Source organism: Palaemon carinicauda, chromosome 20 (genome assembly GCF_036898095.1).
Source record: "Palaemon carinicauda isolate YSFRI2023 chromosome 20, ASM3689809v2, whole genome shotgun sequence".
Classification (NCBI taxonomy): domain Eukaryota; kingdom Metazoa; phylum Arthropoda; class Malacostraca; order Decapoda; family Palaemonidae; genus Palaemon; species Palaemon carinicauda.
Window position 1 is genome coordinate 40,657,779 of NC_090744.1, and position 12,500 is coordinate 40,670,278.

Sequence of the window (12,500 nt, forward strand, 5' to 3'; positions counted from 1 at the left end):
TGGTTTGCTGTCGGTGAGAACACATGTTGTGTTCATACTGAACTATATAGGGTAAGAAGTGTTTGGCTGCTATGGCTATGAACAAAAACTTCTATTTCACATGGTAACCAAGTGTGTTGTCTGTCTCGTAGTTTGGGAGTGAAAAATTCAACTACTTTGCCTTCCTAAACTTATTGGGGTTGGTTGTGTACAGTATGGTGCCAATGCTTTGGTTATTTAATGCACCATCTGTTATAAGCCGTAGCTGATCACTGGTTTAGGGCAAGTGAATTGTGCAAGGTGACATTAGGGTTTTTTTGGCTGCAATGAAGGCCATGGGAAGGCTGTCTGAATATGCTGTAGTTTAGTGATTGATTCATCAAGAGTGACCAACAGAGACACGCATTTGGGAATAACTCTGAATAGTACTTTACATTCTCCTATGCAAGTGGAGAGAGTGGCAATACAGTGAGTATGGCTTCAAGGGTGTTCATGCACCAAGACCAGCCCAAAATAGTTGTATGTTAGATAAGTCACAGTGACTGAGGGCACGTAACATTCGAGGGAAAATTACCCAGCAACTCACTTGGAGTGTTACCACCACAGTAGAGGTCATCTGCCAACTTTACCACAATTACATCTTCTAGTAACTCTCCCAGTACTCTACACATAAGTTCCTCAAGTGCAACCTTCAACCCAGAAATTCCCATTGCAGATCTTACATCGACCCTTGTACCTTTGAAAATTGTGATGAAACCACAGTATTTCATTGATTCCTGTGCAAGTGGTATCTGGAAAATGCACTTGTATATTGCTATGATATACCCCCATTGGCCAATTTTTTGCAAAGTGGATTCAACAACTGGCATAACAGGTTGTGGTTTGCTGTAATTGCCAACATCATCATATGCAGTAACCAATCTGAAACCACCTTTTGGTTTTTGAACTAGAAATGATGGGTTGACATATTCAGCTGTAACTCTCACATCCTCTTGATGTTTGAATACACCTGGGATTCCAACTCATCAAATTATCCTTGGAGTTCTACTAATTTGCCTCTTGAGTACTGAGGCAATCTGCCCTTTGGCTGAGGTGGAGGAACAAGACCATATTAGCCACAGCTTGGAAAAGACCAACTTTATTATATCTAGGTTACGGAGGGTCAAAGGTACAATCAAATTCAAGTTGTAAACTGGGGAACTGTTGTCTTACTTTGGGTGTTAGGATGTTGTCCAGATCAACGGACACACTTGCTGAACAAACTTGTGAGGACTGTTATGTGTGAGCTGCTCTGAGACTGTTACTTAAAGGGGTAAGAGTGGCTTTGGCTCACTGTCTGTGTTGTCTGAGGAGACATAATCTGTGACAAAGACAAGGCAATCTTGACGTTTTTTTTTTTTTTTTTTTTTTTTTTTTTTTCCCCAAGATCATGGGGTCAAAAATCAAGTTTGGTACTACCAACACAGTTGATCATAAAAAAAAGTGAGCCAGACTTTGATGGCCCTAACAAAAGTTTTAGAATGAGTCTGTATTGGGTTCCATAGCAACCTTGCCTAAAGTAGCCAGTTCTGAACGAAGCCTGAACTCAATGACCAGACTGTGATACACTTTGGTGGGGCTCTGAGCACATATGTGCATCGTACTGAATGGAGTTAAGGTGTGTCAGGTTCCCAACAGTTATTTCATGTTTGTTATTTTTGCTTGTTTAACTTCAATGCCATTGGCCTCCATGACCGGTGTGCCAGACAGAATGCCAACATCTAGGTCTGCAATGACAAGTCTGATCATCCTGAATTAATTAAATCTCGGTTGAGATTCACACTATCCACTTAACTCCAACTGATAAATTAAAAAGATTTAATGTGTGCTGTCAAAAGCATAATTTCAAAATATCTTTATACATGGGATCAACTTGAGAGTGTGAGCCATCTTAACTGAGACTTAACTAACAGCAGCAAAGACTGTTAAACTGGCACTTTAACCCGGCTGTCATTTTAACTAATTATTCTAAATATTTTAACTTCAGGTTATCCCTGGTCGAAGCCTTCATCCATGAGGTCCTTCGAATTACCTCCTTTGTGCCCTTCGGCGTCCTTCACTCCGCCAGTGTAGATACACATCTGGCAGGGTACATTGTGCCCAAGGTATGCATATGCCTTCATTTTTATGATATTCCATGATATTTAATTTCTAAATTTAATGAATATCAAGGGAAATACAGGTCACCTTCACTAACACAAGTATATATATATATATATATATATATATATATATATATATATATATATATATATACAGGGTATATATATATATATATATATATATATATATATATATATATATATATACACAGTATATATATATATATATATATATATATATGTATATATATATATATATATATATATATATATATATATATATATATAATATATATATATAATATATATATATATATATATATATATATATATATATATATATATATAATATATATATATATATATGGATATATAATATAAATATATATATATATATATATATATATATATATATATATATATATATATATAATATATATATATATATATATATATATGTGTATATAATATATATGTATATACTGTATATAGATACTGTATATATATATATATATATATATATATATATATATATATATATATATATATATATATATATATACTGTATATATATATATATATATATATATATATATATATAATATATATATATATATATATACATACATATATATATATATATATATATATATATATATATATATATATATATATATATATATATATATATATATAATATATATAATATATATTATATATAGATATAATATATATATATATATATATATATATAGTATATGTATATATTATATATATATATATAATATATATATATATATATATATACATACATATATTTTTGGGCTCAGGCCATGTCGTCCTGATGGAAGTTCCTTCTTAGTAGCTTCCTAGGTTATACAGTGAACCCTCGTTTATCGCGGTAGATAGGTTCCAGACCCGACCGCGATAGGTGAAAATCCGCGAAGTAGTGACACCATATTTACCTATTTATTCAACATGTATATTCAGACTTTTAAAACCTTCCCTTGTACGTAGTACTGTTAACAAACTACCCTTTAATGTACAGAACACTTAATGCATGTACTACAATACCCTAAACTAAAACAGGCACAAATATTAAAGGCGATTTTATATCATGCGTGTCCTAAACACGCCAAAAAGCACGATAAAAAATGGCAACCAATGTTTTGTTTACGTTTCTCTGATCATAATGAAGAAACAAACGCATTTAGTGTACACATCTGTGTATAGGTTAGTTTTTGCATCGATTATATTGATTATACAGTATGTTGATTTTGTTATTACCAATGTTTTACTTCATTTTTCTTAGGACTTCCAAATGAAATGTTTTTCTTTATGACGCCACCTGAAACGACGGCGTCATAAAGTACGCTCAGTAAACAAACGAAGGCATTTAACGCGCATGATGAAAGTGATAAATAATGATATTACAGTACAGTAAAAGCTTTTAGAAAATATGTTATTACAAATATTATTTACCGTATCTATATAAAATCATACATACGTAGCAAAGCAGGAAAACAATTTAGGAGAGAGAGAGAGAGAGAGAGAGAGAGAGAGAGAGAGAGAGAGAGAGAGAGAGAGAGAGAGTTGTTTTACATACGTAAATGTAAATTTTAAACAAAAAAAATAGCCCCATATCATATAAAATAGGTTATTACAAATATTTTACTTTATCATATTACAGTAGTCTGTATAATACTGTAAAGTTCAGTACAGTATGTTGTTGTTATAGTCGTGGCGATGAAATTCTCACGAAACAAAAACACGCCATTCAATTACAACAGCTGATTCATTCTCTCTCTCTCTCTCTCTCTCTCTCTCTCTCTCTCTCTCTCTCTCTCTCTTCGTGTTATACAATACTTACATATAGATGAAGAAACTAAAATTAGTTTTCTTAGTGTCAATTAAATACAAAACGAAAAAATTATGCCGAGTTTACATCCATTTCAATCGTTGCTAAAAATACGGCATCCGATTTCATCAGCAAACCACTATTTTTTGGGAAACATCATTTTATTCTAGAAAACTGCTACTCTTTAAATAGTTAATTGCACATTAAGAAAGCGTGTACTTTTGTTTTTAAATTTCGGGTGTGTTTTAAAAATCGAGAGTATTGTTGACTTTTGGCTGTGATTAGATCAGCTGACGTCTAGCCGCTGCTCTTGAGAGTGTACGAATACACTAACAAAGTATCGTTTATACCATTTCATAACTCATTCAAACCGTCTACAGTATACAGTTGATATTACATAAGCACCAATGTGTTATAACCTATCAAATTTTTTTGTTTATTACATTTAAATCAACACACACACACACTTACTCTCTCTCTCTCTCTCTCTCTCTCTCTCTCTCTCTCTCTCTCTCTCTCTCTCTCTCTCTCTCTCTCTCTCTCTTTCTCTCTCACTCTCTCTCTCTCTCTCTCTCTCTCTCTCTCTCTCTCTCTCTCGCTGTGGGCTACTTTTCACTACCTCCCATTCCTTACCTCTCTCTATCTCTCTAACAAATGATATCTTTGTTGCTCCTCAAAGTTTCATTTATATTGAAAATCAATCATGATTCAATTTTCCTTACTTTCGCCAATCTCGCACCATCGGTCACATCGCGGTATTTTCGAAATTTCCGGAAAATCCGCGATATATGTATATACATGCGTTATGAAAAAAATCCGCGAAGTGGTGAATCCGCGATGGTCAAACCGCGAAGTAGCGAGGGATCACTTTATTTAACTACAGTGATATATCCCAGAGAATTTTACTTAAGGTATCCAGAATTCTAACTCCTGGTGCGAATATCCCTGGCTTTCGCCTTTAGGGATATCGCATAAGATCAGAGGACGTATTCTTGACACGCCACATAGCTATCTACACCCCTAATAACGTTTACGCTTCGAGAGGGGAAAGTGGCAAGAATTGTAGGAGGGCCGTTATTAAGGCAACGCTACTACTCGTACTTTTGTTGAGCGCCAGTATGACGTCACGTCCCGGCGCTATCTTGTCATTCTTTCTCTCGTAGCAATCCTAACTCGGTGTTTTCCCAGTGCCTTCTCGCTATTTTGGATTATTTCAGCTGTAATGATGCTTTCTCCAGCTTCATCTGCCTGTGGAAAGTTGAGTATTATCTTTAATTTGTATAAATGTAAGCTCTTGCCAGTTTTCTCATCGATTAAAGTCGTATTTAACGTAACAAGAGCTGTTACCTAACCGGATGGCGTCTTAGACGCAGTCGTTCGATATGCATGTGCCATTTAGTTAGCCAGAACGACCTTCCCGGTATATTTCGCTTTAATAAATTTAGCTATTTAGCAATGTTAGCTTGGAAATTTTATATTATGCCGATTGTACCACGGATTTGGCAATTTATTTACCGAGCCCCACTTGTGCTAGGCTTCCTAGCCTAGGCACTTACATTTACTCTCATGCATGATATAGTTTTCCTAGTGTTATAATTTATTGAAGCTTTAGGCAATATCTTATACATATAAGATATTACTGCATAAAATTTTCCTCTTCCAAGATAGTATACGAGAGAGTTTCGGTATCGATTCTCACCTCACCTAGGCTACTAGCCTAGGGGCTTTAGTATACTTTCATACATGTCCCCGATTGCTCTTGTATTGTCTTATTAAGTGGAGAATGACACCTCCTACTCTTTTTAAAGGGATACCAATCTCCTTGGGAGATTTAAGAGCAATCTCTTTCCCTCTGAGTTAGCCTAGGCTAACCTAGTCGGCTTTACCATGAATTTTATTTGGGTACATCTAGGCTAGGGTGTTTCTGTCCCTTCCCTCAACCGCAGAGGCCGGTTTTGAGTTTAGGACAGAACATCAAAGTATTCGTCTGTGGTCGGTGGCCATCTGGCTTGGCGAATTGACTTCCTAAGTCAGGTTAGGCTACCGACGCAGGAGGCTAGACCTCCCTAAACTCACCTGAAGGCATTATATGATATGATGCCTCCTCCCTGTGGCCTAGCAGACAGTCCTGTGCCGGCAGAACCTAAGTTGAAGAATTGAATTCTTCTCTTGCTTAGGGTCTCCGACACTAGACTCTGTTCCTAAACACCTGAGACAGCGGCGTGGGTGCTGCCATCTCATTCAATTAGGCTAACCCTAGGCTAGGGAATTGAATTCCCTGGCCCATTGGGGTTGTCCTTGTACTGGAACAGAGTCTTTTTAGGTGAGGTAGAACCTGCCGGCTACTACCTCACCTACAGAACCCTCACCCCTCCCCTTGCTGTCCTTTAGTGATGGCCTAGCCTTCACATCTCTTTGGCCATCATTCTACAATCAACCCTAGTGCTGGTAGATTGTGGGATTGGCTCGGGTTCTCTGTCGGCTGCTGGCTAAGCCGGCTACCGGCAGAGATTCCCATACCCCTATCGAGTGTTCTTCGGTCCTCTCTTGGTCTGCCTTCCATAACCCTGCCGGCTGGTATCGGCTGGGTTGTGGTTGGATGGAAGCCCGAATATAATTCCCCCTTCCATATGAACCCTCATTCTGGATGGAGGACTATAAGGCTGAGCCTTTGCACCCCCCTCCCATCCACCCTTTCTCTCTCTCTTACCACTAGTATCCTGGGTCCTAGCTGCCGGCGTCCATGGAGCCGCCGGCACCCGGCAGGACTGTAGACCGCCGGCAAGTTGCACTGCCGCCGAATGTTATGGGTTGCCGACGATCGGCGACCCAGTGCCAGCCGGCACCCACTGGCCGGCTGCCGGCGGCTATGATGACTGCCAGCAGCCGGTCGAATGCTTGTCTGACGACATTTCACTTGCTGCCGGCGGTCTGCCGCCCACTACCACTTAAAGGCAGTACACCTTCTACTTTAACCCAGAAACTACCATGCCGACATACGCCGGAAGGTACTACAGTATATGGCCGTGGAGTGGTCAGTAAAGATTGTGATATTGATTATACTGCAATAAGAAAACCACTGTACGGTCTGTATGGTAGCCCATACATTTCTAACCTACAAGGTGTTTCATGGGCAGCCTATTGTGAGACCACTTGATATAAAGAAAGTGATTTCTTTCTTTCAAATAATTCAGTGATCACTACATTCAATCCCCAATATTGAATTCCTGAAGACGGTGTTATTTTACTCCTTTATATATCCTGAGGATAAAAACATCTTCTTTTAATAATTCTATCTTTAGAATACCCCGAGATTCAATTTTGAGGGAGGTCATAGCAATTGGCTGAGCAGGAAACACGTACAGTAGGTGTCTTTCCTCTTTCCTTTCTAGCTTACCTATCCTAAGCTAAGATATACATAACATTGTATGATGAATTTTGTAAGATTATTCACTGAATACTCATCTGCCTTAACTTTCTTTACAGGAGGAATATCCCGAGTGTGGGAACCACTTCTGCAAGGTCCACAGTAAGAACTTCTGTGGCCATGGATTGTGCAGGACGCACGCTCGCTGCACAACGACGAAGGGGTCTCTAAAGTATTGGGACCCCCAGGTATATGACATATGTTCCAATCTGGTTACTGAGGCTTTTGATGATCAAAAGTCGACTGAGTCAAGGGATGCAGCAAGAGAGAAGCTGTGTAAATGGGTCAGGGGTTTTCAAAAGAATACCACTGGCCCATACCTTCCTAACGAAAGGATAAGGGCTTGTCTTTTCCCTAGGGCATCTTCGGATGCAGTTATCCCTCAACCTCAAGCTGAGATCTCCCTCGTCCAGATTCCGATAGAATCTGAAGTTTCAGATGGCATGAAGGACATCCAACTAGAAGACAATATGTCGGTAGTTTCCGAGGAGACGGAACGGAGTCTTCTAGCGGAAGAGCAGGAGCAGGAGTGTCTTACCTCCTGAGGGCGACGATCATCGGGTCCGGTGGCTGAGCCCGTCCCGTCGACCTCCTCTGCCCCTCAATTGGACATGATAAGTCATACTTTAACATCTCTCCTGTCTATGTTTCAGGACATGAAGAAGGAGTCATATGAGAAAGAAGCTTCGCTTCAGACTGAGATGCACCAGCTCGTGACTTCCCGTTTAGCTCCGAAGAAGCTAAACGTTAAGGACCTTCCCCCTTTCTCGGACGTCAACCCATGGAGGTATGCTGAGCACATGCCTATGTCAGGAGGGAAGATCTTCCTCTCCGACAAGCTGGGTACGGTCCCAGTAGAGGATATCCAGTTCTGGCCCTGCAAAGGGGCCTATCCTGACTGTTACGTTCGTCTGAGGACGGAACCTGCATCCAAAGAGGAGACAGAGCCGAAGGCCTTGTTCGTCAGTACCTTGAAAGAAAGGGCCTTCACTAGCTCCAAGGTACCGGCTCTCGGCAAGAAGCACCCGTCCTTCATTGCTGCTTCTTCCCGTGCCTTCCCCTTTATAGAAAACGGGTTCAAGGCAGTCAAGGCAGGGAAACCTTGCCCTATACTCGAAGAGTGTACTACACTCGAAGAGTGTAGGCCATTCTCCCTTGCCCTACCATCAGATGATGCAGAATGGAAGGATGTCTATAGCACCTTCTCACTCGGGAAGTTGGAGGCTGACATTGCCGGACGTCAGTTCGGAGAAGACCTCCCTAAGTTGTCGGACTTCCACCTGCGCAGGGAGCAGAAAATGAAGGAAAGACTTGCCGCCTCTATGTCTCTTCAGACTGGACTGGAGACAAGGGCAAGTGTTCCAGAAACCCCAGACATGTACATGGTCTTTGCCAAAGCTCACCTGGCAACAGTCACCAAAGACCTGTACAACTTTATTAAAGCCAGACGGGCTTGTAGAAAGTTCGTGTTCACCTCGGCTGCGGTGAGGCACGAACCAAGGAAGCTGATAGCTTCCAACATCTGGGGAAAAGACCTCTTCCCAAGTGAAGTGGTCAAAAAGGTTGTCGACAAAGCTGCCACGGAGAATAGGAATCTTCTCCAAAAGTGGGGCTTGTTGACCAAGAGAGTCTTCACCAGAGGAGGGTCCCCAACCCAAAAGGAAGACTAAGCGACCTAGAGTGCCCTCTCACCTACCTCGACAACAACAACTTCCCGTGGCCACGGTGTCCCAGACGGTGGCGCAACCACCCACCACGTTCCAGCTGGTGCCCCAGCAAGTAGCGACACAGTTGCCTGTTTTCACCCCAGTCTTTGAAAGGCAATCCTCGACCTTTCGGCCGAAGTCTCGAGGTTCCTGTAGACACCCCTCTAGAGGCAGGGGCAACAAGGGTGGACGTGGCCAAGGAGGCAAGTCCTCCAACCAGCACTCAAAGTGAGATGCTTCCGGTAGGAGGGAGACTTCTCTTTTTCCGGAATCGTTGGACCTTCGATCCCTGGGCCCACAGCCTAATCAAGAACGGACTGGGGTGGAGTTGGAACACAACTCCACCAGCTTTCCCTCAATTCTTCCAACACTCAACCCCCATTCTGGAAGAATATGTCCAAGAACTCTTAGACAAGAGAGTCATAAGGAGGGCAAAGTCCGTCAAATTCCAAGGAAGGCTGTTTTGTGTTCCGAAGAAGGATTCGGAAAAACTCAGAGTGGCTCACAAGTGGCCCAACAGCATCTGGTTCCCACTGATAACGGAACTACGACTGAAGCTGATTCCGTTGCCGGATCCAGTTTTGACTCAACAAGTGCAGAAGTCGACTGTCTCTGCTTTATCACAGAGAACCCGGAACCTTCATCTCATGATTTTCTCACCTTAGCAGTCAAGAAAAGGTTTGGGATTTCAAAGGACAGTATCAACTTTTTAGAAGAATACAAGTCGAAATCTACTAGAAGACAATACGAGTCTTCCTGGAAGAAATAGGTTGCCTTTGTCAAGGCAAAGAAACCAAAAGAGATCTCAACAGATTTCTGTTTATCTTTCTTTATTCATCTCCATGAACAAGGTTTAGCAGCCAACACGATCTCTACGTGTAAATCTGCCTTGACTAGACCCCTACTATATGCCGTCCAGGTGGACTTCTCCAATGAAATCTTCAATAAGATCCCTAAGGCCTGCGCTCGACTTTGGCCCGCAGTACCTCCGAGGCCCATTTCTTGGTCCTTGGATAAGGTTCTTCATCTAGCCTCTACCTTGAACAATGAAGATTGCTCTCTAAAGGATTTGACTCAAAAGGTGATATTCTTATTTGCACTAGCCTCAGGAGCCAGAGTTAGCGAAATAGTGGCCCTTTCGAGGGATGATGGCCACATTCAGTTCACAGACTGTGGAGAACTGAACCTCTTTCCTGACCCAGCGTTTCTCGCTAAGAATGAGCTGCCCACCAAAAGGTGGGGTCCCTGGAGAATCTGCCCTCTGAAGGAAGATGCATCTCTATGTCCAGTAGAATGCCTAAAGGTCTATCTTCGTAGAACTTCAGACTTTAGGGGAGGACAGCTTTTCAGGGGAGAAACCTCAGGTTCAACATTGACTTTGAAACAATTAAGGGCGAAAATCACCCATTTTATTCGCAGAGCGGATCCAGACAGCACACCCGCAGGTCATGATCCGAGAAAATTTGCTTCGTCTCTGAAGTTCTTTCAGAACATACTCGAGTTTTGAAAGTCTTCGCTCCTATACCGGATGGAAGTCATCCAGGGTTTTCTTCAAGCACTACGTGAAACAAGTGCAAGAGATTAAGCATTATGTGGTTCCAGCAGGTAGTGTACTAAAACCTGCCGCTTAAATTCTGCAAAGAACAGTGCACTAATTGGGACTTTTAGTGAAGGGTGTACTGTACATGGTTTTCTCCTATGGAGTGACATGTTTAGTGAAGTGTCTATGTTGTGACACTATGAACTGTTCTAAGTATAAGGGTGAAAGAAGCATAAAAGACTTACACATGTGCCCTGCGTATAACTACGCAAGTGTTTATGAACTGTGACGACAGAAATGAGAAATAATGAAATATTACGATATTTCCTTTACAGTGGCTTCACGTTTCTTTTTCAGAAGAAACAATTATTTCTGTTATTACTATTTTATTATGCTTTACACAATGTTTCCAAAATTTTTCTTCAATTTTATATTGTATTACAAACTGCACCTTATCCTTGCTATCTATTGTTTAGCAATAGACACATCTTTGAATTTTGCGTCTCATTTCGCCCTAAAAATTCTAAACATTCTATATAAATAAATGTGTCAGAGCACTTATTATCCTATTATTTTGAAAATATATTTTGAACAAATACTATATCTGTTCTAAGCGAACAAACCTCACAATTATGTGTTATTGTATCAAGTATCAGTCCCTGGTAATGACTGATTTTATATATCTGATTGCTTTACTGACTGTACAAATTTCCTACATGAATGAAAATCTGTCTACCTTGCTTACAACACACCAAGTGGACCAGGGAGGTGTCAGTAGTCAATACATACTTTGTTCCTTTCAGAATACAAACTATGTTTTACATGTACTGTATATGATGAGACCAATATACAAACTGGTTTGCTAGATTGTTCATTGAACTTACAATCCTCAGGGTTTTTTTTTTTTTTTTTTTCTAGAGTCTCCCATGACTCTTCCCTGTAGGGGGCAGGAAGCACTGACATAGTCCATGATCAGTTGAAGGGTGTATGACGGTAACACCATGTGTCTCTAGGTCTAGATAACCACTAATCGAAATCCACAGATACATAAATGCTCTGGTAAACTTCCATCAGGACGACATGGCCTGAACCCAAAAAACGGATTTTGAGCGAAGCAAAAAATCTATTTTTGGGTGAGGTAGCCATGTCGTCCCGATGGACCCACCCTCCTTTTGCAAAGGATGAATGAATCCCTCCCATATCTACTGTATCTGTAGCACCTCGTTAACGCTACAAAGAATGACAAGATGGCGCCGGAACGTGACGTCATACTGGCGCTCAACAACAGTACGAGTAGGAGCGTTGCCTTAATAACGGCCCTCCTACAATTCTTGCCACTTTCCCCTCTCGAAGCGTAAACGCTATTAGGGGTGTAGTAAGCTATGTGGCGTGTCAAGAATAGGTCCTCTGATCTCATGCGATATCCCTAAAGGCGAAAGCCAGGGATATTCGCGCCAGGAGTTAGAATTCTGGATACCTTAAGTAAAATTCTCTGGGATATATCATTGTAGTTAAATATAACCTAGGAAGCTACTAAGAAGGAACTTCCATCAGGACGACATGGCTACCTCACCCAAAAATTGATTTTTCGCTTCGCTCTAAATCCGTTATATATAATATATATATAATATAATATATATATATATATATATATATATATATATATATATATATATATATATAAAATAAGCCATTACTAGTCCACTGCAGAACAAAGGCCTCAAACATTTCCTTCAACTTGCATCTGTTTTTAGTCTTTCTATGCCAGTCCACACCGTACTGCAAACTTTCTTAGTTCGTCAAACCATCATCTTCTCTTCCTTCCCCCGCTTCTTTTGCAATCTCTAAG

The 12,500-nt window shown here is 40.6% G+C and overlaps 1 protein-coding gene across 1 annotated transcript in view; it reads left to right on the forward strand.

The window, feature by feature from the left end:
• Window positions 1-12,500, forward strand: part of LOC137660294 (cytochrome P450 2L1-like) — a 52,556-nt gene that overhangs the window by 35,925 nt on the left and 4,131 nt on the right. The window contains exon 4 of the mRNA XM_068395082.1: window positions 2,006-2,123. Coding sequence (XP_068251183.1) covers window positions 2,006-2,123 — 118 coding nt within the window. The remainder of the gene's footprint in view (window positions 1-2,005; window positions 2,124-12,500) is intronic.